The sequence below is a fragment of the Trachypithecus francoisi genome, unplaced genomic scaffold (genome assembly GCF_009764315.1).
Source record: "Trachypithecus francoisi isolate TF-2019V2 unplaced genomic scaffold, Tfra_2.0 Lachesis_group3, whole genome shotgun sequence".
Lineage (NCBI taxonomy): Eukaryota > Metazoa > Chordata > Mammalia > Primates > Cercopithecidae > Trachypithecus > Trachypithecus francoisi.
Window position 1 is genome coordinate 126,009,238 of NW_022681468.1, and position 27,731 is coordinate 126,036,968.

General features: G+C 42.1%; 1 protein-coding gene across 7 annotated transcripts in view; it reads left to right on the top strand.

Annotated features, from left to right (window-relative positions):
- The window catches only part of HERC1 (HECT and RLD domain containing E3 ubiquitin protein ligase family member 1), a 231,466-nt gene extending 203,799 nt beyond the window's left edge, over positions 1-27,667 (top strand). For all 7 annotated transcript variants that reach the window (XM_033189823.1, XM_033189828.1, XM_033189825.1 and 4 more), the window contains exons 61-78: positions 626-919; positions 2,295-2,360; positions 2,535-2,660; positions 3,434-3,572; positions 4,946-5,127; positions 6,205-6,360; positions 7,120-7,242; positions 8,280-8,382; positions 10,430-10,599; positions 12,260-12,398; positions 14,913-15,082; positions 16,677-16,846; positions 17,113-17,278; positions 18,115-18,191; positions 19,271-19,523; positions 20,037-20,189; positions 23,728-24,033; positions 27,019-27,667. In XM_033189823.1, the coding sequence (XP_033045714.1) occupies positions 626-919; positions 2,295-2,360; positions 2,535-2,660; positions 3,434-3,572; positions 4,946-5,127; positions 6,205-6,360; positions 7,120-7,242; positions 8,280-8,382; positions 10,430-10,599; positions 12,260-12,398; positions 14,913-15,082; positions 16,677-16,846; positions 17,113-17,278; positions 18,115-18,191; positions 19,271-19,523; positions 20,037-20,189; positions 23,728-24,033; positions 27,019-27,204 (2,979 nt within the window). In that variant the 3' untranslated portion in view covers positions 27,205-27,667. The remainder of the gene's footprint in view (positions 1-625; positions 920-2,294; positions 2,361-2,534; positions 2,661-3,433; positions 3,573-4,945; positions 5,128-6,204; positions 6,361-7,119; positions 7,243-8,279; positions 8,383-10,429; positions 10,600-12,259; positions 12,399-14,912; positions 15,083-16,676; positions 16,847-17,112; positions 17,279-18,114; positions 18,192-19,270; positions 19,524-20,036; positions 20,190-23,727; positions 24,034-27,018) is intronic.
- Positions 27,668-27,731: the final 64 nt, after the last annotated feature.

The window sequence follows — 27,731 nt, forward strand, 5'->3', positions numbered from 1 at the left end:
TTTTTTTTCTTCTTCTTTTTGTGCCAAACTACATTAATGTAATCAGCTGTTACCACACCCAGTTAATTTCACTAACGTATTTGCTCAGGTTTTCTTTTCTGAATCACTCAGGCTCCACAACTAGGGAATGCCATGGAAGAAGAAAGGATTTTCCTTTGATAGCTACCAGGATTCTTTTGTAAAGGAGGAAAGTGAGAAGAACAAATCTCTGTGGTTTAATAGTTACCTGCTTTTTTTTCCAATCAAGAAAAACCATGATGAAAATGTACTATATGCAGTGTGATATCTTAGATTGGATCCTGGAGCAGAAAACGAGTATTAATGGGAAAACTAAGGAAAACCAAATAAAGTTCTGTGGTTTAGTTAGTATTGTACCAATGTTAGTTTGTTAGTTTTGATAAATGTGCCAGGGTTGTATAAGATGTTAACATTAGATAAAGTTGGGTGAAGGGTATACAGCAATTCTCGGTACTGTCTGTACAATTCTAAATCTAAATTTATTTCCTAGCAAAAGGCTTAAACAGTAAACTTCAAAAATAAGACTCCAGACTTTCAGACTACAGTAGGTTAATTTAGAATATTTGGCACAAACTCTTCGACATAACATCTTTGTATTTTCTTTTAGCCTCATGTGGTTTGTGGCGACCAGCTTGTTCACAGCCCCTATATGCAATGCTTGGCTTCCCTTGCTGTGGGACTTCATCTGGATCAGCTGTTGTGTAACCCTCCAGTGCCACCACACCACCAGAACTCTCTCCCTGACCCTGCATCCTGGAATCCAAATGAATGGGCCTGGTTAGAATGTTTCTCAACCACTATAAAGGCTGCCGAAGCCCTGACCAATGGAGCCCAGTTTCCAGAATCTTTTACCGTTCCAGATCTAGAACCTGTTCCAGAGGATGAACTTGTATTTCTAATGGTAAATGTACTGTGAGCTGCTATTATTTGCAGCTGAGATTTTATCATGGGTATTTGGCGTATAGCAGACCCCTAGTAAGTCTTTGCTAGTATGAATGGCTAGAAGTTAAGAGAAGTGGAAAATATTTTTCTTTCAGGTAGTCAACTTTCAATCTGGTGGGAGGCCTCTATAAGTGGCAGGAATTGGTAATGTAAGCACTGTTGAACTCTTGTAAACCTGCCAGCTCTCAATGACATAGTCCCATATTTTCTCACTTTCTTTTGTCCATAGGTACTTTGTTAGTGCCTTACTTGTAAATATCTTAGCATCTTTTCCTGGTCATCTTGTGGGTTATATGCCACATATAGATTCTAATTTATTTGGCATTTCAAGCAAGTCTTTAATTAGCATCAAATAAAATATAAAAGAGCATCCTGATTGTCATTTCATTCTGATTGTATTTGAGAGTGTATACTGTAGAAACTGTGACATAGATAAAATACCTGTGTAGACTACAGGCCAGCACATGATCTAACAACCTCTTTGTATACTTAAGATTTATGTATACAAACATTTGGATAGATAACTGTTAACACAATGTGAAACAGACAAATATAAATTGAGTAAAATTATGTAACTGTAGTCATGCATCACTTAATGACAGGGATATGTTCTGAGAAATGCATTGTTAGGCAGTCTTGACACTGGGAGTATCATAGAGTACATAGTACTTACCCAAATCTAGGTGATATAGCCTACTTATACAAGACTGTATGGTATAGTCTGATTACTCCTAGGCTACAGACCTGTACGGAATGTTACTGTGTTCAGTGCTCTAGGCAGTTGTAACACAATGGTAATTATTTGTGTATGTAAACATAGAAGGTATAATAAAAATAAGGTTTTATAATCTTATGAAACCGTCTTCACACATGCAGTTTGTTGTTGACTGAAATGTCATGTGGCACAAAAGTATAGAATATTGTAATCAGAAAATGTTCTTCTAAGCCCATTTGGCCCAACTCTGTAATTTTGTAGATGAGGAAGCTGAAGCCCAGAAAGATGAAGTGATTTGCCCACAGCTACACAAAAAGTTTATAGGGGTGTGGGGTCCTGCTCATGACCTTGTACCTGTGGGTGTTCAGAAAACACATGGCTAGCTTTGAATCACCAGTACTGTAGTGATAGTGATAGTGAAAGTGTTTATAATAAAGGGAAATACTGACAGTGCATAAAATCAAGTTTGATGTAATTATAAAACTGCTCTTAATTTCTCATTATATTACCATGTTCTTTTTTGGAAATAAGACTTAATGATTAGAAGAACACTTTGTTGTTAATAGCCGCTGAATCTTGCCTAAGCAGAATTGATCATTATGTATCCCCTGTTTTTCAGGATAACAGTAAATGGATTAATGGCATGGATGAACAAATTATGTCTTGGGCAACTTCCAGACCTGAGGTCAGTAAAGATGAAGATAACTGTATGATGATTCTCAGTCAGTTTTTTGATTCTAAATACTTGTGCGTTTGTACCCTGGTGTCTCCCATATAGGCTGGCACACACTTGATACTTAGTACATGGCTGTTTTAGTGAATGGATGACTCTAATTTTGAGATGATTGTGGTTTTCTAGGACTGGCACCTGGGAGGTAAATGTGATGTCTACTTATGGGGTGCTGGTAGGCATGGACAGCTGGCAGAAGCTGGAAGAAATGTAATGGTACCTGCAGCAGCTCCCTCATTCTCACAGGCCCAACAGGTAACTAACAGGGTAAAAAATAGAAAAGAAACATGGGAACTGAAAATTCTAATTCTTTTGCTTGTCTTATTGTGGGATAAAGCTTGTCCATTTCATAATCTATTGTGAGGAATCATTAAAGAAAGTCATGATATATAGCTTTCAAATACAAACTTGCTGTGGTTTTTATCAGACTTCAGAAGTTAACAGATTTCTAAATTTTTCTTTTAAGTGTAATGAACTAACATCATGATGCGTTAGGCCTGCCCAGTATGTATTTCTAGCAGTTTAGATACTCCTAATTAGTGATTTTCTCTTTGGGGCTATAAACTTCCTAGGATCTTTAGCCAAATATTATCGACCACTCCCCTTTTCTAATAATCCTGGCGCCACATAGCGCCAAAGCCTTCTTGAGGCCACTGCTTTGTCTTCTGCTCTTCTCCAGCTCAGCTAGTCCCAGATTGCACGACTCATTCTTATGTATGAGTTTCTGCTTCTTTCTAGCCCAGTCTTTAATATTTCCCTATTACCCCTTCCTTTTTCTTTCATCCATTTTGTTGTTCTAAACTCTTTTAAATAGATGAATCTCCTACATCTCTTGGTTAAATAAGCAGTTTTGTAGTCATCAAGGAGTTAAGGGACTGCATAGTTATATCAACTCTTCTCTTTCGGTAAAAGGATAAAAAAATTATAAAGGCATTCTATGTATATGTGGAATTATTTCAAATGCTTGCATGTTGAAGCAATATAATATAATAAAAAATAAAATATTTAATTCTGTGTTTTTATACTAGGTCATTTGTGGTCAGAATTGTACCTTTGTCATCCAGGCCAATGGCACAGTGTTGGCTTGTGGGGAAGGAAGTTATGGCAGATTAGGACAAGGAAATTCAGATGACCTTCATGTACTGACAGTTATTTCAGCCTTACAAGGTAAAATTGTCCTTAGTTGAAAGATGATTAGAACCTATGGCCTAATGTAGGTTTGGTCATACAAACCTTTGCCCTTCTCAAACCTTTGCTAGATAAAATCGTATCGGGTTTTCACTTACATTTAAATCCTTGTTTAGGCATGTGTACAGCCTTAATTTCCATATTTTAAGCTATATTGCAAGTTACTTACCATACAATGCTAGAATTCAATGAAATATAAATAACACTTTTTGAGACCCACTTAAGATTGTAAACAAATGCTTAAAAATTGCAAAAGTGTAAGTAGGCAGATGTTAATAGCAGTAGCAATCATGCATGTGTTTCATTAAAATTAAAAATCAGTTTATATGGAAATCTGCAAATGTGCTAAAGACTTTCAAGGACATCTTCATCAGAGTTCTGTGTGACTTGGAGAGAGAACACTTGGGAGAAACCACCGTACACGCTCCCAGCTTGCTCATTAACTGAACTCATAGTGACTCTGAAGCCTACAAAGAGAGCACAGACGGTTTTTTACGTAAAAGCATACAAGTAACTGAGTTCAAAGCAAGTTCCTGGAAGTTCAAGTTCTTTTTATTGTGATCTGGGTGTGAAGAGCACAGCAGTAGAGATGAGAATGTGTGCTGGGTTTCTGTGGGTTCTACTGGTCCTTGGCTCTGGGACATTGCACAAACTACAAGACCTCTTTGTGACTCGGTTTTCCCAATTGTAAAAATGGGGTGTTAGTGTCTGTTTCATAGGTTCTATGTGAAAGTAGAAAATGAGATAAACCATGTAAAGCATTTATAGGAGTGGCTAGAGCATAGCCAGTCATTAATGACTATAACTTTGCTGTCATCCTCCTTTTCCTTGTCATCGTCATTATTTTAGGTGACTATTCCCAGTTTTGCTAGGTTCAATTGAATTCAACAAATTCAATTTAAAACTAAAGAAATTGGGTCAGGCACTGTGGCTAACACCTGTAAACCCAGCACTTTGGGAGGCTGAGGCGGGCAGATCACTTGATGTCAGGAGTTCATGACCAGCCTGGCCAACATGGTGAAACCTTGTCTCTGCTAAAAATATAAAAATCAGCCAGGTGTGGTGACACGTGCCTGTAATCCCAGCTACTCAGGAGGCTGAGGCAAGAGAATTGCTTGAACCCGGGAGGTGGAGGTTGCAGTGAGCCGAGATCATACCACTGCACTCCAGCCTGGGTGACAGAGTAAGACTCTGTCTAAAAAAAAAAAAAAAAAAAAAAAACTAATGAAATTATTCTTATTTTCATAGTACCATTTCAGTGGTTTTTGATTGAGGGCATTCAGTAGCAGCTGCAAGTAAAGAGGAGAGTTTTAACATCCAGTGATTGCTATTGGGTTTCTGTTCTGTTCCAGGCTTTGTGGTGACCCAGCTGGTGACTTCCTGTGGTTCTGATGGGCACTCTATGGCCCTAACTGAAAGTGGTGAGGTCTTTAGCTGGGGAGATGGTGACTATGGTAAACTTGGCCATGGGAACAGCGACAGGCAGCGGCGGCCCAGGCAGATCGAGGCCTTACAAGGAGAAGAAGTGGTGCAGGTCAGGCAGGAAATGGATAAGTTTGCCTTTCATTGTAAATATACTAGTTATTGAATAGGTTTCTTAAAATTAGGTAACAGAAAATATAGTAAAAATATGTTACACTGTCATTATAAGAGATCCATTGGTTTTGGATGTTCAGATTCATTCTTGAGCTTGTCAGAAGTTTGAATGGGCTTTGGTGTTAGCATTGGTCTTGTTAGTATGGGTTAGAATGGTCTTTTTCCTGAGCCAACTGGTTGGCCCAGACTGAGTGCTGCAGGCTCTTGGAAGGAATATTGTGTGGTTTAACTTCTGCCACACAGTTCTTAATACACAGATAAATGGAAAACTTTGCTTTTAACCTATTATTTTTGTTACAAAAGCTAAGTTCATTTGCATTTTCTGGAAAATAGTGTTCTAAAATAATATTGTAAAATGGCATAGCACCTTATAGTTTACAAATGATTTCCCCATTTATTATCTCATTTAGTCTAGGCCATCTGTACACAGCTGAAGAGTAGCAGTAGTTATTCCAGGGTATGCTGTTCAGCTTGGGCTTCCTGAGGCTGTTGAGACAGATCAGACTTGGGAGAGCAGGAGAGCAACTTGGGCAGATCAGTGTACCAGTTGACCAGATGCAGTGGCTTATGCCTGTAATCCTAACACTTTGGGAGTACAATGCAAGAGGATTGCTTGAGGCCAGGAGTTTGAGACCAGCCTAAACAACATAGCAAGACCCTGTCTCTACAAAAAAATAAAAATAGAAATAAATAGCCAGATGTGGTAGCACATGCCTGTAGTCCCAGCTACTTGGGAGGCTGAGGTGGGAGGATTGCTTGAGCCCAGGAGTTCAGGGCTGCAGTGAGCTGTGATCACACCACTGCACTCCAGCCTAGGTCACAGAGCAAGACACTGTCTCTTTAAAATTAAAAAAAATTTAAAAAAAAATTTTTTAAAAAACGTTGGGCTTTGAAGATTCAGTTTTCAGTGAAGTTTATGTAAAGTTTATTGCTACATTAATACCCAAAATGGCAGATCTACATTTTTCTTAGTTTCCCTTCTTAAAAGTTTTTTTTCTCCTTGGTTCTGTCTTAGATGTCTTGTGGCTTCAAGCATTCAGCAGTGGTCACTTCAGATGGCAAACTGTTTACCTTTGGGAATGGTGACTATGGTCGTCTGGGTCTTGGAAATACCTCTAACAAAAAACTTCCAGAGAGAGTGACTGCACTGGAGGGATATCAGATTGGACAGGCATGGAATAAATCAAGATATTCTAGCTGATCATTGTTTCTCAGTTCTTCTGTGTTCACTTAGACACCCTCAGGAAGATCAGGATCACCAGTTGTACCTAACCTCATGTACATTTTGTTATGGTCTAATTGATAATTTTAACTGTTTCCCAATGTGAAATTCATGTTTTAAGTCAATTTAAATTTGTTTGTATGACAAACCAACAAATGTAACCCTTATTTCAGGATGTGAATATTTTTAAACCCCCCTTCATAACATACTAATACCACTTGCTATAAAACCTTTAAAAAGTACAGGTACCAATAGCTCTTGTCTGGTAGCCTTGAGTTGAATGGCTGAATTGCAACATCACTGGTAGCTAGTGCTCCTAAGTAGTAATTATCTCTGTTTTGTATACATCAAGAGTGTCCTTTAACAAGGAAATATTTTTGGCTTTTTCTATATCATTCCTTAGATACTTTTTGATATGAATGAGTATTTTTGAGTTAGGTATACTTTCCCCCTATCGTTTGTACTGATTATGGTTTAGCCACAGACATTTGAAGGATTTCACTTTGAAGAAAAAAGTTATATATGGACATTAAGAATTATTTCTTGTTGACTTATTTTGGTTAACATTTGTAGTATGCTCTGAAACCATTGTAGATATTTGGAAACATAACCAAGTTTTTCACTGAAGTAGAGAAAAAGGGTCCCAGAAACGGGGGAGTGTGTTTTAGGTCTTGTGATTTGCCTTACTGAGTACTGTTATTTCCTCAGGTGGCCTGTGGATTAAACCACACCTTGGCAGTGTCAGCAGATGGTTCCATGGTATGGGCTTTCGGAGATGGAGACTATGGAAAACTAGGCTTAGGAAATTCCACTGCAAAATCTTCACCTCAGGTCAGTACTGCCTTGAATCTAGGTTTTCAGACAACATAAATAGTTTTCATCTATGTCAGTAGTTATTTTTATTTGGAAATAATTTACCTTTAGTACTTTTGGTAATTCATAATGAAGTTTAGAAGCTTCTGTTGTGCATTCTTGAATGCCCACATGCTCGGTCTTGATTTTAAATAACCTATTAATCCAGATAAACTGGATTTAAAATTCTGCAAGGATAAGCTTCTGTCTCCCTAAACAGGTTTCACACTGTAGGACCTCTGATGTAGAGAGGAAATAATTAGAAACATATCTCCAGGGTGTCATGGAAGGAACTATGAGTAATCCTTTGTAACCCTCTGCATGCAGCTGCCATGTTTGCTTATTATTACCACTGAATTACACAGGTACACATCTCCTTTTAAAAAACAATACAAAGGAAATCTGAGTCCATAAAGAAAGAAATTAGAAGCTGTTATTCACACTATAGAAGATTTCTTGACTCCACAGAAGACTTTCTATATGATTGTTTTATGTGGGTTTTCCTGACACATTTCACAAGCAGTGTGGTTTACAAAGCTTCAGCTTATATTTGGATTCACCACCATTTATAGTCTGTGACATCCTGATAGCTGTCTAGTGAATATTCAGTTAGGTATGCAGAGAGGCAGGAAAACCCACTCTGGAGAACATATACAGCAGTTATTGTCACCCATGAAAGCTAAAATGTTAAACTAAAATGGTCTTCTAGTGTTCTTTAAAAGGTCCTGGAATTCCCTGTGGTCTCTATTACCCAGAGGAATGCTTCTACTTCACATAAGGCCCTGGAGACTTTAGTCAAACTGCCCCTGCCTCTGCACACTCCCTCCCCCAAATTCAGTTAGTTTGCAGAGCAGTAGGAGAAAATAACATTTCAGGTTTGGATTTGGGTCGAATAGGTAAGTGACAATTAGTATTTTTGTTGGAAGATAGTTCTTGATACATGCCATTCGGCAAATTCAAGAGTGATTTTTTTTCTTCTTCTTAAAGTTATGTGCCTTACACTTTTTTTTTTGCAGAAAATTGATGTCCTTTGTGGAATTGGAATAAAAAAGGTTGCTTGTGGAACTCAGTTTTCCGTTGCTTTGACCAAAGATGGTCATGTGTATACCTTTGGTCAAGGTAAGACATTTTTCAGCTTATTTGCTTGGGTACACATCATTATAAACATTGGCCTTCCAATGTTATAGAATGTGCTCTAAATTGAGTCCTTTTTTTTGTTCTAGGTGGTGAGTAGTCACTATGACCTTCTTTCACTAGATAATTTTCCACTCCTCTTTCATGTACTTTATTATAAAGACAAACTCCCCTCCGCATTAAGACCCCTTATGCCAGAGCCTGCACTCTTGCTAGAAGAGTCCCTGCCAAGGGCTCTCCCCTCTTCTTTACTACTGCCCTCGACATGCTACCACAAATACTGTCTTGACCACCAGAGCTCCTCTGTGTCCTGCCTCATTCTTCATCCTTTCTAGGGATTGGGGCTGCAGATCTTAGGAACTGGAGGAATTCATAGGCACTCTGGGTTCAAATCTTGAGTCGGTTCATAAGCCTGGCATTCACAGTGGGACTGAGATTCTTGGCAAGGGTCGTTTTTGAGGGATATGTGAGACAGGTGTGAGGAAGAGGAATTAAACCATGACTGAAGTTTCTAGTTGTGGGAGAACATCGATGTCTCTGACTGAGGACATGAGCTGTTTTGTGGGGAAGGGTAAGGAGCTTAGTTTTAGTTATGTTGAGTGGACCCATTTGCCCTAAATAAATGTGTGGAAATGTCCACTTAGGCTGTTGAGAATTTAGATCTGGAACTGAACTCCAGAAGGATTGGTTATGGAGATGTAGGTTTAGGACATTAGCTGCATAATAGTAGTAGTTAAATCCTTATTTGTATCATCTAAAAAACCCAGAATGAGAGTATAGAATGAGAAAAGAAGAAAATAGAGCTCTGGGGCATTTGATGTAAAGGGCAGGTGGGCACAAGAATAAGACTTGCGAGGGCCGGGTGCCGTGGTTCACACCTGTAATCCCAGCACTTTGGGAGGCCGAGGCGGGTGGATCACCTAAGGTCAAGAGTTCGAGACCAGCCTGGCCAACATGGCAAATTGCTGTCTCTACTAAAAATACAAAAATTAGCTGAGCATGATGGCAGGCGCCTATAATCACAGCTACTCGGGAGACTGAGGCAGGGAGAATTGCTTGAAGCCGGAAGGCAGAGGTTGCAGTGAGCCGAAATTGTGCCATTGCACTCAGGCCTGGGCAACAAGAGCGAAACTTCATCTCAAAAAAGAAAAAAAAGATTAAAAAGAAGAATTGGGAGAGCTGGCTTTGAAAGGAGTGGGAAGAGGTTACTGGTGAGCCAGGGCAGTGCAGTCTCTGAGAGGCAGGAAAAGCTGAGGCCACATTATTAGAAGGTTGCATGATGTTCCCGTGGGCTGGAGCCTGAAAAGAAGCCACTGCAGTAGGCAATTAGGAGCTGACTCATGGCTTTTGAGAGTAGAATTTCAGTGCAGTGGAGAGAGTGGAAGTTAGGCTGCAGGAGGTAGGCAAGCCAAATGGACCTAGCAGGCTTTGTGCATCAAAGGCTGGCTAGCACCCTCTAGATTTTGGCAAGGTGAAGGGAGAGGTTGATTGGAAGTTAGAGGACAAGTTGAATGATCTCTCATTTTAGAATATAAGAAACTTAAAATTACTCAGGCATGGTGGCATGTACCTGTGGTCCGAGCTACTCAGGAGGCTGAGGTGAGGTTGAGGCTACAGTGAGCCGAGATCGCACCACTGCAGTGTACTCCAGTCTGGGCAACGGAGCGAGACCCTGTCTCAAAAAAGAACTTAAGAAACTTGAGGGCCTGAACTGTGTCAGTCAAACTCTATCTTTTCAAAGATGTGGATATTGGAGAAGCCTCTTATTTTGAAACAAGTTACCAATTTTAGATATAACTTTTTAAAAATTTTGGTGAATAAAGAGCCTGTGATGTTTTGCAGAGAAACAGCTTCACACTTTTTATTTATTCAGAACCTGGTGTTCCTTTCCGGAATAGCAGCTTAGCCTCAGTTGAGTTTTATGTGTCATTGCCATTCCACCATAAGAAGCTAAATGACTGATCAGAAAATATAAAAGCACTGTGGTGTGTGGTGCAAAACATTTCCACATGTTTTTGTTTTGTTTTTTCAGATCGCCTGATAGGCTTGCCAGAGGGGCGTGCTCGCAATCACAATCGACCGCAACAAATCCCTGTCCTGGCTGGAATGATCATTGAAGATGTGGCAGTTGGAGCTGAACACACACTTGCTTTGGCATCAAATGGAGATGTGTATGCCTGGGGGAGCAATTCAGAAGGGCAGGTAAATATTTATATGGCTTGCTGCTATCTCATATTCTAGAAATCTCATAGTGTTCCTCAGTTGGGGAAAGAGATAGGCTAGGAAATTAATAATCTACTAAAATACTCCAAGCACATCACTTTGCCATGGGACTGATTATTTTGTGAGTCTAGTTATGTCTTTCTCTCTCGACTGTGGCCAAAGAAGTGTTATACCGTGGTTTAAAACAATTCTGACAGTACAGCAAAGTGATTAAGGGGATTAACTGAGTATATATGTGTGTGTCCTCACACATTGTTAAGTGCCTGGCATGTAGTAAGCTGCAGTATGTAAGGATTTGCTACTGTCAACATTATCATCATTACTACAGCAAGATGTGAGGTTAGGTCCTGGGAATATCAGTTGATCTGGAAAAAGGAATGAAACAATAATATTTTTATATTTTATAATATGATGGCATGCATACAAACTATCTTTAGGTTTATGCAGGAGTCTTGTCACCCACATTATTTATATGATTAAACTGAGCCTCTGAGATATTGATAAGAGACTCAAAAGGTGGATGTGTTCACCCTCCTCTATTTATGAAGTAGGGCGAGACCTTGGTGTGAGATGTCTGAGGTGCTGTGACGGTGACTTTGAGCTCCACATGCAGAGCCACCTCCCCTTCCTCCATAAATCCTCTCTGGGTCTGGCTTCCCCTAGTGCCAGGGACCCTTAAGTTCAAGGTCTGGCATTATTCATAGGAGCCTCAGTTTGGCTCCTGTGGTTTCCTCATCCCTGTATTAACAGACAAGGAAACCGCTCATCATTGTGGTTGCAGTCTTACTGAGAGGAGAGTTAACGTTGAAGGCCCCTTTGGGAGTTTCCTGGCAGTGGCTTGACATGATCCTTCCTAATGCTGTTGATTTGCTTAGCTGCTGAAACACTGGCTCTCCCAGTCAGACCCTGAGTATAGAGATTTGGAGATTAGAATTTGCTTCCATATATGTTTTTATATATGTTTATGTATTGTTACACAGAAATCAGTGTGTTTTAAGTAAAAGCTCCATACATCATTCTGTTATTACTTAACTTTCCAAGAATTCATTTCCTTTCCATAAGTGAAATCCAAGGATGTGTTTAGTCATTAAGACTCATCTGCTAGATTTGGAATGTCCTTGTTGCAGCTTAGTTTTTAGCAGTCTGAACTGTGAGGACTGTTATGATAGAGAAAATCAGAATGTATTTTATTATTGGGGGCTGGGTGTGGTGGCTCACACCTGTAATCCCAGCACTTTGAGAAGCCGAGGCAGGTGGATCACAAGGTCAGGAGTTCAAGACCAGCCTGGCCAAGATAGTGAATCCCTGTCTCTACTAAAAATAAAAAAATTAGCTGGGTGTGGTGGCAGGCGCCTGTAATCCCAGCTACTTGGGAGGCTGAGGCAGAAAATTGCTTGAACCTGGGAGGCAGAGGTTGCAGTGAGCTGAGATTGTGCCACTGCACTCTAGCCTAGGTGACAGAGCAAGACTCCATCTCAAAAAAAAAAAAAAAAAAAAAAAAGAATGTGTTTTATTGATGCTGATGCATGGTACAGTTATTAACTTATTTATATCTGCCACTTTCTAAGAAAAATTTCATATTGACTTCCTCTTTTCCTCTTTCTAATTGAATCTCTGCATATTTATGATTTATGCCCAGCTCGGTCTAGGCCACACCAACCACGTTCGAGAACCAACCCTGGTAACAGGTCTGCAAGGGAAAAATGTTCGGCAGATCTCGGCCGGCCGCTGCCACAGTGCTGCGTGGACAGCACCACCTGTCCCACCAAGAGCACCAGGTGAGAAAGGAAATCTTCACGCTCTTGCAGCTTCTATTTCAGCAGTACCCTATGGCACTGTCTGCTTGCCAGTTCCAAACTGTATCCAGCATCGTTGTGAAACCATCAAGCCTTTTGCCACACAAAGCATTATTTGTGTTACCAGCACTGGAAGTGTTTTCATAGCAGGCATTTGTCCTGCTGACATCAGTATGAACCAGGTCCTCTCTGCACCCCCCAAAAGAGAATACATATTACTTATGCAAGCAAAAATTTATAATTTTAGCAGCAACTAAGTTTTTTTTTTTTTTTTGAAGTGGAGTCTCGCTCTGTCACCTAGGCTGGAGTACAGTGGTGTGATCTCAGCTGACTGCAACCTCCGCCTCCCAGGTTCAAGTGATTCTCCTGCCTCAGCCTCCCAAGTAGCTGGGACTGCAGGCGTGCACTACCATTCCTGGCTAATTTTTGTATTTTTAGTAGAAACAGGGTTTCACCATGTTGGCCAGTCTGGTCTCAAATTCCTGAACTCCAGTGATCCGCCTGCCTCAGCCTCCCAAAGTGTTGGGATTACAGGCATGAGTCACCGCACCTGGCCAGTATTTTTAATATATAAAAGAAATGACAAATTATAGCTTTCTAAGGCCCACTGTTAGAAATAAAGATTAAAAGCCCTGAGACCATTTGTCAAATTCCTCACCTTAGTTAACCATTAGAAACACGATGCCTGTGCATTGGCACAGCAGTCAACTTGCTGCCATTTTATTCTTATGTTTGGCAAGACTGGTGGGCTACTTCTAGCTTTTTGTTGTTTGTTTTATTTTTAATTTATTGTGAAATTTTTGTATAGCAACACAAAGATTTAAAGAAAATTGTAATACATACTTGTGTGCTCAACACCCAACTGTGGGCCCTTTCTGATTTGATCTATCTTCCATTCATTTCAGATGTAGCTATTACCTTAATGTTGTGACATTTGTCATTCTTACACATTTCTTCATATTTGGGCGTTTCTTTTTTTTTTTTTTTTTTTTTTTTCCGAGACAGAGTCTCACTCTGTTGCCCAGGCTGGAGTGTAATGGCGCAATCTCGGCTCATTGCAACCTCTGCCTCCCAGGTTAAAGCAGTTCTCCTGCTTCAGCTCCTGAGTAGCTGGGATTACAGGCATGCACCACCACGCCCAACTAATTTTTATATTTTTGGTAGAGATGGTGTTTCACCATATTGGCCAGGCTGGTCTTGAACTCCTGACCTCAAGTGATCCACCCACCTCGGCCTCCCAAAGTGCTGGGATTACAGGTGTGAGCCACAGTGTCCAGCCATTGGACAAGGCCCTCAAACCTTGTTTTTCTACCATCTTCTGGTGTCTAAGGCACAAGAATTTCCCTGAAGCAAAGTTGTGTCTAAGAGCTCAGCATTCTCTTCCGGTTTTGCTAACCCCTCTATTTCTTAGGGGGTCCTAAGTTTCCCCATAGGGATTTTTTTTCTTAGATATCTAAGAGAGAAAAGTGGGAATTCCAGGTAGATTCCAAACAAGCAGGAAATGGTTTCTATTAACAGAATCTAGAATGAGCAGAGCTGCCTATGCACTGACAATTTCAGGTACTCGGTGGCTTCAGAGGGATTTCACTTCCACTTCAGGGCAGAAGTTATCCAATGTGACAGGTAAAGGTTCAAGCTCTGGGGCCACCTTGCTGGGGCTGAATCCCAGCTCCTCCTCCTGATCTGAGTGACTTTGAGACTCAGTGTTTTGTCTGCAAAATGAGGATAATAATAACTAACCTACTGCAAAGAGCTATAGAAGTAAGTGGACCCATTCATGTAAAGCTCTTAGAGTAGTGCCAGGCACATGGAAGGGACTCAGTAAATGTTAGTTTTTACTACGAACAAGCATAATGCCTCTGGGAATTGCACTGTACCAGTCTTTATTTACAGGAAACTCAAGGGAGTTTGTATCTTATTTTCACTCTGTGTTTTTGTGGGAGGGTAGCTGTGGATGCAGGCCTTGTAGTCTTTGCTTCTTACAGAACTCTTATTCTTACAGTAAAAGCCTTCATGAATCATGCACCTGTGTGTTTCTGTCGTTAATACTTTGTGTCAGATCCCTAGCGAATATGGAGTTGGCTCTGCTAAGTTTCCCATTTCCATTTTCCAGAACTGCCTACCTAGTCCTTGCCCACATTTGCGGTATTATGAAGATGGTAATTATTAAATGTGAAATGAAAAACTTGGCTTTATTTACTTATTTTTGTGAAGGAACTGCCTAAGTTCTATTGTTAAATAAATAGGAAATGAAAAGAGAAAATACCAGGTTTCATTTCCATAATGATAAAGACATTTTATTTTATTTTTTTCTCTGCCCCCGATAAAGACATTTTAAAAACCAACACAAATGCACACACAAAAACTAAGATGAATCGATGGATAGAGGTTGGAATGGGTGTCCATGAGCTTCTCTATATGCTTGAAGTTTTTCAAAATGTGGAAAGTGAAAGCAATGCTGTTTCCTTCACAAGTGCCCATTTGCTTTCTGGACAGGTGTGTCAGTACCTCTGCAGCTGGGCCTGCCTGACACACTGCCCCCCCAGTACGGGGCGCTGAGAGAAGTCAGCATTCACACGGTGCGGGCCAGGCTCCGGCTGCTTTACCACTTCTCTGACCTCATGTACTCGTCCTGGAGACTGCTGAACCTTAGCCCCAACAACCAGGTAACAGACTGGCGTGGTAAGCAGCCAGGCACAGACTGGCGTGGTAAGCAGTGCCCATGACATGCTCACCAGGCCCCAGGGCTTTTCCCTCTGCCTTTGGAAAATGCTTTCATGGCTAATAAGATAACAGTTCTATTTCCATTTTATTGCTGTGTTAGGGACAGTCTAGAGGTTGGTCATGATGGTGCTAGACACAGAGTGGTCTTCCTTCTGTGTTTTGGTTTGTTCAAAAATCAAGTATGAATGGCTAAGCATACCATTTCTTTTTTTGAGATGGAGTCTTGCTCTGTCGCCCAGGCTGGAGTGCAGTGGCACAATCTCGGCTCACTGCAACCTCTGCCTCTCAGGTTCAAGCAATTCTCCTGCCTCGGCCTCCTGAGTAGCTGGAATTACAGGCCTGTGCCACCATGCCTGGCTAATTTTTGTATTTTTAGTAGAGACAAGGTTTCAGCATATTAGTCAGACTGGTCTTGAACTCCTAACTTCAAATGATCCCCCCACCTCCATCTCTCAAATTGCTGGGATTACAGGTGTGAGCCACCACACTCAGCCACTAAGCGTGCCATTTCTGCAAAGTCTAGAATATGATTTTAAAATGTAAGCACACAAAGCTATTAAAACCACAGTCAGGGTTGTTACATAAATGAATCTGAGAAGTTTCAGATACTTTTTTCTCTTCTTACAAATTAGCATTCTGGGTCCTGGGGAAAGGGAGGTCGGGGAAATAAAGTAAGTTTTGCTGATTTGTCTATTTATGGACTAGTCCAGTAACAAAGTGGCTAGCTATCGTGTGTGGGTATATGTGTGTGTGTGTGTGATTTGACAAATAGATAGCCAGGCAGCAGAGTCCTGTGCAGCACTAAACAGAGTGTTAGCAAACTGTAATTAGTGGGAGAAATGTTTATAATGTAAAGTGAATTGAGAAAGGCAGCTCAAAATGATAACAGTGTGAAAAACGTTGTGTATACATTCACAGAAAAGAACTGGAAGGAGATAGATGAAATTATCAATGGGGCATCTCTGTATGGTAGGATTTGGAATCACTTAATTTGTATATACATATGTGTATCCTTCTCTGTATTTTCTAAGGTTTTTAAAAATAGTAATTATATATTTTATCAAAAAAAATTTTACAGGTTACTAATAGTTACTAATCCTGAGTTTATGCTCTTAAAGTGCATTTTTAAAAGAATGTATGTTCTGTTTTTCAATTTTTTAAATAATATTGAGACAGGGTCTCACCGTGTGCCCAGGCTGGAGTGCAGTAGTGTGATCTCAGCTCACTGAAGCCTCAATCTGCTTGGACTCAGGTGATCCACCCACCTCAGCCTCCCAAGTAGCTGGGAGTACAGGCACATGCCACCATGCCCAGCTAATTTTTATGTTTTTGTAGAGATGGGTTTTGCCATGTTGCCCAGGCTAGTCTTGAACTCCTGGGCTCAAGTGATCCGCCCACCACAGCCTCCCAAAGTGCTGGGACTACAGGCAGGAGCCGCTGCCCCCAGCCAAAATAATGTATGTTCTACAAGTGAAAATTGTTATTTCTTTTAAGCCTAGATTATACCATTTCTGATAACCGTACCTTCTGTTACAGAACAGCACATCCCATTATAATGCTGGAACTTGGGGCATTGTACAGGGACAACTTCGGCCTTTGTTAGCCCCGAGAGTCTACACTCTGCCAATGGTGCGCTCCATAGGAAAAACCATGGTTCAAGGCAAAAACTATGGACCTCAGATAACTGTAAAGAGGATATCAACCAGGTTAGCATATGTATGTATGTTTCACTAACGAGCTGGGATTTTTTCAGGTGGATGTTATTACTAATTTCTGTGAGTCTTAGTTTACTCACTTCTAAGGCAGGGTAGATATAATAGTACTTACATTAGTACCTGGTGTGGTTACAGTGGGCCTAGCACAGTGTTTGGCTGTTAAACTAGCTTTTTCACTCACTGATGGGAAGATGTCATGTGATTTTGGGGAAATTGGTAAGAGTTGTATTTCATTGCTTTCTCCCTTTCTTTTAAAGAGGACGGAAGTGTAAGCCCATTTTTGTCCAAATAGCGAGACAAGTAGTTAAGCTGAATGCATCAGACCTCCGTCTGCCTTCCCGAGCGTGGAAGGTTAAGCTGGTTGGAGAAGGGGCTGATGATGCTGGAGGAGTGTTTGATGATACCATCACAGAGATGTGCCAGGTATATTCCTGCAGTGTCCCCTGCCGAGTTACCTAGTCTGCTAGTGGCCATTTTGCTGTTTCCAGTGATCACTCTGCCAGGCTTGTTTTCGTAAATGTAGCAAGGATGCATTTGTGAGCCTCATATAAAGTCATGCTGTTAGTGATACGTAGGCAAATTAGAGCAACAGTTTTTGAAATGCTTTGTCAAGATACCTTACTACATAAATATCAGTTCTTAGGCATCTACCAGTGACTCACCATCTGTTGTGTTATAATATTGGCAGAACAAACAGCAATGGCATATATGTACATTTATGTAACAGACAAATCCAGGAGCACCCATGTGCTCTGATTTATTCTGGTGCTTTTAGAACAAAGTAGAACTGCCAGATTCCAGGGGAGTTAGAAAAATAAATGTTAAGAACTGGTCTTAAAATTAGACCAGTTCTAATTTTAAGATCTGCATTGGCAGCTTTGCTTCCAGATCAGCTCTGTCCTTTCCAGCATTGCCTAGTATCAGGATTTTTCCAGTAAACCCTGTGACTAAAATAATGCTTGACTATCATTATTGAATCTATTTGAAACATCACTACACTCTTCATAGCCACCACTCCTCCTCCCCTAGATTGACTTTCTCATTCCTTTTGGTTCTTCATACATGAGTGCTTTCCATAAGGGGGATTTCCTAATCTCATTTTAAATTGAAACCACGAAAATGAAGTGTGAAATTATCAGTTGTCACATGGCATTATAAATTCCTCAAAATACACTCTTTTTAGTATGATCTTTAATGTAATTGGTTTGTTCTCTTCATGCATTTGTCATTTCTCAAAAAATTTTTTCTTTCTTCTACAGGAACTTGAAACTGGTATTGTTGACCTTCTTATACCCTCTCCCAATGCCACCGCAGAAGTGGGTTACAATAGGGACAGGTATGCAGTCAGCAATGTTCATTATGTGTCTAAAATAATAATAATAGCTCACGTTTATTGAGTACTTACTATGTACCAGGCACTGTTTTAAGTGCTTTACACCTATTATCCCCTTCAGTCCTCATTATAACCCTAAGGAGTAAATATTATTGTTATCCTCTTGTCAAAGATGAGGAAACAGGCCAGTTGCAGTGGCTAATGCCTATAATCCGAGCACTTTGGGAGGCCGAGGCGGGTGGATCATCTGATGTCAGGAGTTTAAGACCAGCCTGGCCAACATGGTGAAACCCCATCTCTATAAAAAATACAAAAATTAGCTGGGCATGGTGGCACATGCCTGTAATCCCAGCTACTCGGGAGGCTGAGGCAAGAGAATCACTTGATTTGAACCCAGGAAATGAAGGCTGCAGGGAGCTGAGATCGTGCCACTGCACTCCGGCCTGGGCAACAGAGCGAGACCCCGTCTCAAAAAAAAAGGGAAACAGGCACATCCTTCAAGACTTGGTATTTATTGAGACCAAATCAATGATAATATAGAGGGGAGAGGAAGCTCAGACTTGGTCATGAAACCTGATTTATGTTCCTGAAGGCCCACATGGCCTCCCCATAATGAATTCTCTACACCAAAATTTGTTTAAAAGTTTTATTATGCTAGCAAGTCACAAAAGTTAGTATTTGCAATTACATATTATCTTTATATTTGCAAAATTTTGAATTTTGGATCCTGTTTCATGGACTTGTAAATTAAAAACAGAATGATTTTAGAAAACAGGGCTTTCTGGAGCAGGTAGCTTAAGATCCTTACATAGTTCTTCTAAAAATAGTTCAGAATACAGTCCATGTGCTGTGTGAAACAGTAACTACATGTGGTCCACATGTGGCTTTTGAGAACTCAACATGTGATTAGGGAAGCTGAAGAACTGAATTTTTAGTTTTATTTAATTACTTTAGCCTCATGTGGCTAATGGATGCCATATTGAACAGTACAGGTATAGACTAACACTGTAGCTGTCATTGCTAACTTATTTCTAACAGAAATGAGGAAAATATTGTTTGAAATATTCCCTTTAATTTTGCAGGTTCCTTTTTAACCCTTCTGCCTGCCTCGATGAACACTTAATGCAGTTTAAGTTTTTAGGAATTTTAATGGGGGTTGCCATTCGCACAAAGAAGCCTCTGGACCTTCACTTGGCCCCTCTGGTGTGGAAGCAGCTGTGCTGTGTCCCACTCACCCTAGAGGACCTGGAGGAGGTGGATCTGCTCTACGTGCAGACTCTCAACAGCATTCTTCACATTGAAGACAGTGGGATTACCGAGGAGAGTTTCCATGAGGTAAATCCTGGCCAGTCTATGTTTCTACTGGTGCTGACTTCCTATATGCACAGACTAGAATTTTTCTGTGTAAAATTGAGATATAGTCTTCCACTTGCTGTCTGTCTGAACCATGCCATATCTATGCCATTGCTGCCTTTAGCAGCTCAACCCAAGCAGTTTAAACAGCTTCTGATAGATAGAGCAGGTTCCTGGCCTTAGCTGCTCTTTCGCCCTTCATTTTTTTCTGCCTGTTAGAGTGAAGAACCAAGGTGGAAAGGGAGGCCTGGGGTCACCAGAGTTCAACAGGCCTGGTTTGGGAACGGAGAGATTTGGTCCCATTTTTAACTACAGCTGGTTAAGTGATCACGTTGCTGCTGATCAAGTAGCCGGATCAGTCCTGCCTGTCTTGTTTTCCTTGTTTTTATCCTTAAAAATTGTGAGTTTGTTATTGCTGTGCCATATTTGTATGTAAAATGCTTTTTGCTGTCATTTCTACCATGTAATAAAAATTCTTTTTTCTTCTGTTCCTAGATGATTCCTCTTGATTCTTTTGTTGGCCAAAGTGCTGATGGCAAAATGGTTCCTATAATCCCTGGCGGAAATAGTATCCCACTCACATTTTCCAATAGGAAGGAATATGTGGAGAGGGCCATTGAATATCGACTTCATGAGATGGACAGACAGGTAAGATGAAACTTAACGGGAGGTACACATGAATGGTTGGGTTTATCCCCAAATGAGAGCTGACTGGTTATGCCAAAATCTGATATGTATTTACTGTGTTTGTTTTGTTTTGTTTTGTTTTGTTTTTGAGACGGAGTCTCGCTCTGCCGCCCAGGCTGGAGTGCAGTGGCCGGATCTCAGCTCACTGCAAGCTCCGCCTCCCGGGTTTAACACCATTCTCCTGCCTCAGCCTCCCGAGTAGCTGGGACTACAGGCGCCTGCCACCTCGCCCGGCTAGTTTTTTGTATTTTTTAGTAGAGACGGGGTTTCACCGTGTTAGCCAGGATGGTCTCGATCTCCTGACCTCGTGATCCGCCCGTCTCGGCCTCCCAAAGTGCTGGGATTACAGGCTTGAGCCACCGTGCCCGGCCTATTTACTGTATTAATTCCTCTGTATGTATGTATGTATGTATGTATGTATTTATTTTAATTTACTTATTTATTTTTGAGATAGCATCTCACTCTGTCGCCCAGGCTGGAGTACAGTGGTGTAATCACAGCTCACTGCAGCCTCTGCCTGCTGGATTCAAGTGATTCTCTGGCCTCAGCTTCCCCAGTAGCTGGGACTACAGGCACGTGCCATCACTCCTAGCTAATCTTTTTATTTTTTGGTAGAGACAGGGTTTTGCCATGTTAGCCAGGCTGGTCTCGAACTCCTGGTCTCAAGTGATCCACCTGCCTCAGCTTCCCAAAGTGTTGGGATTGTAGGCGTGAGCCACCGCACTCAGTGATTCCTTTGTATTTATATTTCAAACCCTATTCAGAGACTTTTCAGGCCTTCTCCTTACCCAGTGCCTTAAATCGGTTCTGAATTGGTCTTTGGTTGGATTGAGACCGTTTTCATCTGGCATTCAGACCTTGCCTTCTTACTCCTCCTTAGTCCTGTTTGTCCTCATGTCTTACTGCTTCCCAGCTCAGCTGCTTACTGCTTACTGCTTTCCCCCACTCTAGTTGGGTTAGTCAGGGCCCACGTAAATGAACCCTCAAATGCTGGTCTTATGACCTCACATGCATTTCCCTTTCCCTCTCTTGCTGCTATTCTTTAAACCTCAGCTAAGAGGGCATCTCCTGCACACACAAGCTTTCCTCCAGGTCACCAACCTGTAGAGATCTTTTTCCTTACTTTGAAGTTCATTGAGGTTCCTCAAGATATATCACATACTTCTATGTTATGGTCTAAGAATTAGGCCCCAGAATTTAGGTCTTGTTTCCTCAGCTTGCAAGAAATTGAATGAAGAATGCATTTTCTATTTCATTTGAGTTACCTTGTTCTGTGCCGACAGGTAGGTAAGCATTTAATAAATAATGGGAGTGTGAATGAGTGACCACAGAAGTAAATATCATGTCCAAAAATGGTTCTTTTGATAATACAATCATTAATAGCATTTCAACAATACTTTATTTGCAGAATATGTTGGGGTCTTCTCAAGAGCTGGACTCAGGCTGTGAAGCCATAGAAGTTTAGTAATTTGAAGTATACATATTCCATACCCCTCACTCCCGGCTCCTTCTTAGACTTTGGCTTTGGGCCAAGTCCAGTCAGAAAAATGATATCTTTAGCCTAATGAAGTTGGGTCTTGTCAGTGATGCTGTTTACACAGCCAGGGATTAGTGTTTGTCTCCAGTTCATGAATATTTTCAATCCCCAGAGAATAAATAACTGACTAGAGATGTATTGATAACCTCCTGCATGCCAGCCATGGTGCCAGGCACTCTTGCCTGCCATTTTTCCCATAGTTACTCTGTGAGGTTAGGATTGCCAGCACTGTTTCACAGAAGAAAGCACTGAGTGCCCACGGCAGAGCCAAGACCCCAAACCAGGCTCCAAGATGGTGTCCAGGCTCTTCTGATGACCCTTCTTCTGAGGGTTGGATGGACACTCCCTTTCCACAGCTGTGCTCTGCTCTGCCCTGGCTTTGTTCTGTTCTCAGTAAAAAGCCCTTCTTCCTCTTTCACTTCTTCTTCATCTCTTAGAACTCTTTGTCCCATAGCTGTCCTCAGTTGTCCCCCTGCCATCTCCAAGGAGCCAGTCCCATACCTCAGCCTAATTTTTTTTCCAAACAGCTTTTGTTTTGTGTTCCACTAAACATAACAGCTTGTTTGTTCGTTTTTGTTTTTGTTTGGCAGACTTTGGTGGGGTATTGACCTTTACAGTAGAGCCTGCCTTTACTGCCAGTCTCTGATCCTTACTGGCCAACTTTAGTGCCAGTTTTTTATTTATTTTTTAAGAGAGGGTCTTGCTCTGTCACCCAGGCTGGAGTGCAGTGGCACAGTGATAGCTTACTGCAGCCTTGAACTCTTGGGCTCAAGGGATCTCCTGCCTTAGCCTCCCAAGTAGCTGGGATGACAGGGCAAGCCATTGCACTTGGCCCAGTTATTTTTTAATATAATAAATTGTATTATATATATTTAAGGTGTACAATAGGATAATATAGGATATGCATATAGATAGTAAAAAGGTGATTATGGTGAAGCAAATTAACATCTCCATCACCTCACGTAGTTACTCACTTCCTTAAGGTATCGTCCCTATTCAGGTTCTCAGACTTTTTAATTGGTGGTAGATGGTTTTGAGTTGGCCAGGAGCAAAGAAGTATTTATGAAACCTTGAACAATGGTGAGTCTGTGTGTAGGGTATGCACTACTGTATAATCTTGGAGGAGACATTTTTCTAAACAAGTTGTCAAGGCAGCCCCTGGTTGCACCCCACTTGGCACTCCCCACCTTGCCTGTGCCCAGCACTATGATGCTAAGAGAATAGCACAGTGTAGAATTACCCCGTCACACAGAATTTCATGTGGTTACTCATATATAGTTCTCATCAGAGCCACTTGAGAGCAGCAATGTCTGCATTTTTCAGATGAAAAAATTAAGAGAGTTAATTATCGGTAGAGCTGGGAGTTAGAACCCAAGTGTCTTGACTAAATTTGTTGCCTTTTCTATTGCCTTCCTAAAGAAGGACTTCCCATTTTTACTTTCTTCTTTGTACTTTTCAGATTTTTTTTTACAATGAGCATAAATAATTTTTACAAAAAGGATATAACTGTTTTCAAAAGACAAATATAAATTTAAAAAACAGTAGACAACTAGATGAGTGTCCCAAGAGCTTCTTACCTTTATGAGATGAAGTGTCCATACATGCATAGTTTGACAGCATATGGCCACATATGATTAGGAATATGAGTGAGCGGGGCTGACATCAGAGAGGGCCCCAGTGGGCTGGGATTTTGTGGTAGAGGGAAGGCAGGCTCCTGAATTGGACTTGAAGTGGAACCAGGAGTGTAAGAATCCCACAGCAGGGACAGGCTCTAAGAAGGGTTGAGAGGGAGGGAGGGTGGGCCTTTTTGACTGACTCTCATAGAGCCTGGCGGTCTGAGAAACAAGCGGAGGGTCTGGGGAGCAGATGAGCAGGCAGCAGGAGGCACCTAGCCCCACGGGGCCCATAGCACATGCCAGGTTCACCCACACTCATTGAATGAGCAACCTCTCCTGGGAACAGGTGGCTGCAGTCCGAGAAGGGATGTCCTGGATTGTTCCTGTGCCGCTGCTGTCCCTCCTCACGGCAAAACAGCTGGAGCAAATGGTGTGTGGGATGCCCGAGATCTCTGTGGAAGTCTTGAAGAAAGTGGTGCGGTACCGTGAGGTGGATGAGCAGCATCAGCTGGTGCAGTGGTTCTGGCATACGCTGGAAGAGTTCTCCAATGAAGAGCGGGTGCTGTTCATGAGGTTTGTGTCGGGAAGATCTCGGCTGCCAGCCAACACTGCTGACATTTCTCAGAGATTTCAAATCATGAAGGTTGATAGGGTAAGTAAGCTATTCTTTCTTTCTTTGTCATGTCTGCCTTATTGCTTCGTTGTTGTTGAGACAGGGTCTCACTCTGTAGCCCAGGCTGGAGCACAGTGGTGTGATTTCAGCTCACTGCAACCTCCACTTCCTAGGTTCAAGCAGTTCTGCCTCAGCCTCCCCAATAGCTGGGACTACAGGTGCGTGCCACCACGCCTGGCTAATATTTTTGTATATTTTGGCAGAGACAGGGTTTCACCATGTTGGCCAGGCTGATCTTGAACTCGTGACCTCAGGAGATCTGCCCACCTCGGCCTCCCAAAGTGCTGGGATTACAGGCCTGAGCCAACATGCCTGGCCCTCTGCCCCTTGTTGCTTTTATGTTGGGGAAACCAAACTATGACCTTCAAGTAGGCCTGCCGATTCATGCTTAATACTTGGAATTTCCATATTAATGAGAAAATCAAGCAGTAAAATTTGTTTAGAAATATCATTTAGCTTCAGTGGGAAGAGTCCTAAGTGGATGTAGAGAGCATACTACAACCAGCAACCTTCCCTAAATCTTCCAGCATCTTCCTGAGTTAAAGCTGAATTTGGCACAGGGATCATCATACTGCCTGTTCCTGCGCTGAGCCATGGCCTTGTTTGTTTTCATGAAGATATTAACCATTAACTGGTGGGTGTGTGCCCCAGAAGGAACCCAGAGATGCGGGGAGCAGCGATAACAGTCTGTGCCCGCTTGTGTGGCATGCATTGTGGGGCAGGCAGGGCTGCATCTCTGCCATCTAAAGGCCCCAGCTGCAGAGCCCCAGCCCAGCTGCCATTTTGACAGATGGCTTAGGAATAAGAGGGCTTAAAGTCTGAAAAGCACACTGCTGCCAGAGTCATCTTTCTTAAGCACCCATCTGACCGTGTCATTCTCCTTCTTTTAGACCTTTCAGAGGCACCTTATGTTGACTCCGAAATAAATACCAATGACCTTAGCTGCCTTAAACACTTCCACAGTCTGGCCTCTGCCCCACTTTCTGATTCACATCTTGATACTTCTCATGTTCTGGTCACAATGGGCTGCTTGCCTTTCTCCGCAGTAGACCAGGCTGTTTTTAAAACTCTGTGCTTTTATGTAACCTGTTCCCTCTGCTTTAGTAAGTCCTCCTTCGCACCCCTTTCCTTCTATCTCTGGCAAGCACTTACTCATCCTATAAGCCCAGTGCCAGTCAACTCCTCCAGGAACCCCTCCTAGATGCTTTCCAGGAGTGCCCCTACCACTGCTGAAGGCAGACCTAGCCAGACTCCTTCTCTCCACCTCCTGAACACTGGGTACAGCCCTCAAACCCAGAACTTACTGCATTCAGTTAGGAGTGCCTCTCCTCCCTCTGTCTCCATCCCCACTCTTCACAAGCCCCCTCTCCCATATGAGCTGGGCAATTCTCTGAGCAGGGCCCATGATGTTTGTTCAGAAAACAGTAAGGGAAGTGGGGCCTCTTCACACACAGGCCCTTCCTGCCAGTTTAAGTGTCTGGCTTTCTGGTGTTTTTCCAGTAGCTACTCTTGGAAGTTGCTGTAGCCAAAGCTACTCCTCCCCGTGCTGCCTCCTGAGGCAGCAGGCCGCTGCTCTGCTGGGCTAGGCTTGCTGGAGAAGCCACGTGCAGGAAGGGTTATAAAAAGCCTTTCCATAAATTTTCTGCATGACTTGCCAAGAACTGTAAGTTGTAAATCTGTTTTCTTGCTTCAGAGAGAAGTAGGGAGGAGGAAATGGCTCATTTCTATTCAGCTCTGGAAACAACCCTTGCCTTGCATCTGTCCTGGGCTACCCCTGCCATTTTAGGAGGCCTCAGGGTTGTCAGCCTCAGTAACTGACTACTGTGGTCGTTTCTTCTGTGGCTTTTAGATCTTTTCTACAGTACTCACATTTAGGTCACAGAGCCACCTAGTGGCACCTCCCTTCCTTGCTGCTTTCAGTTTTTCTGTGTTGAGCTCTATGTCATCACTCTGGTGATGAGCTCTGGTGCATTTGGGCTACTGGGCCGTCCACCTCCCATAGCAGGACATGCGGCTCACCTACGTGTGGGCTCTGCGAAGGAGGGCTGATTTCAAGAGGATGTTGAGTGAGAAAAGACATGTTCTTTTTTTTTTTTTTTAAGCAAACCTTTTAAAAATTTATAAAAACAGTATAATGTCATTACTTTTATTATGAATTGTTTAGAAAATAGTTGTATTTGCAAGGAGGGATAAGGAACATATATAATCCTGTCTCTCCAGTAGTAGCTATTTTTACCTTTGTGAAATTCTTCGTAGTCTTTGCCTCAATTGTACAATTTTTTACATGATGTATGTAGAATTTTTTCTGCCTTTTTTTAACTTCCTAATGTATCCTGAACACCTGTTTTGCTGCCAGCCATAATTATAATTTTAAAGGATGCATCACCATCAGTTAAATGGATGGACTGGGGTTTAATTGACTGCCCCTTCCTTATGTGAGCTGTGCGAGGCAGCCAGGACGCAGCAAAGGAGGCAGAATGCACATGAGGACAGGGAGAGGAGAAGGGGGCAAAGAGGCTCCCATAGCCGGCTGCACCTCACAGTTGTTCTTTCCATTCTACCTGCTCTGTTGGAGGATTCCTGCAGCTGGCTTCCAGTCTGTACCCTCTTGATGGATGGGTACGAAGGACAGGTGCCTTCTTACTACACTCTCACCCTGTGCCAGGCGCTGTGTGTAGTGTATTCTCTTAAGCAATCCTGCCAGTCAGAGTTTCTCCTCACTTTACACACACAGACACTGGAGGAGGTGAGGAGAGGAAGGAACATCTTCACCCAGAGCCTTGTGGGTCACGGGGCAGTGGGGCCTCGGCTCATTCTATCTGGCCCAGTCTCTGTGTCCACTTGACTTAACCATGTGGCCATGTTAATTCCATCTTGAAGGCAGGGAGAGGTCATGGGCAGCTCCACTCCCCCTTTTATGGCACTCTGATGTTCCCAGTCACAGCTCTGGGTCTCTCTCCACAGCCTTACGACAGTCTGCCTACCTCACAGACCTGCTTCTTCCAGCTGAGGCTGCCCCCATACTCCAGCCAGCTGGTCATGGCCGAGCGCCTGCGCTATGCCATCAACAACTGCCGCTCGATCGACATGGACAACTACATGCTCTCAAGAAACGTGGACAACGCCGAGGGCTCCGACACCGACTACTGACCGCGCGGGTGCTCTCACCCTCCCTTCTGTCCCTCAGTAATGCTCACTTCTGATTTGATGTTGATATACTTTTATGGTAACTACGTAGATGTTTTAGGAACATAAACCAACATTATAAACAGTGGCCACATTTAGTTATTCTAAATGTAACAAAGAAATTAGATGTTTTTATTTTTCTGTGATTGTACAAAAACAACAAAAACAAAGTGCTCTCAGTCAGGTTTTTCCCTCCATATTTTTGGTCACTTTTGATAAGTTTGCATGAAACCATTTTGGTGCATTTTTAGTTGGGAATGGTACCTTTTTGTAAACCCACCCAGTGAACATGAAATTGTACATTGTGTATAATTGTTCATTAGAAAGGACAGTTTTACATGAATATTCATATATTTATTTTGTTTTAATTTGAATTGCCTGTTCAGGGTTCCTTATGCAGAGAAATAAAGCAGATTCAGGAATTGGAGCGTGGCTGTTGGTACTGCTTCCTGCGGAGCTTCTGACTGGGGGCTACCATTGAGGCAGACATG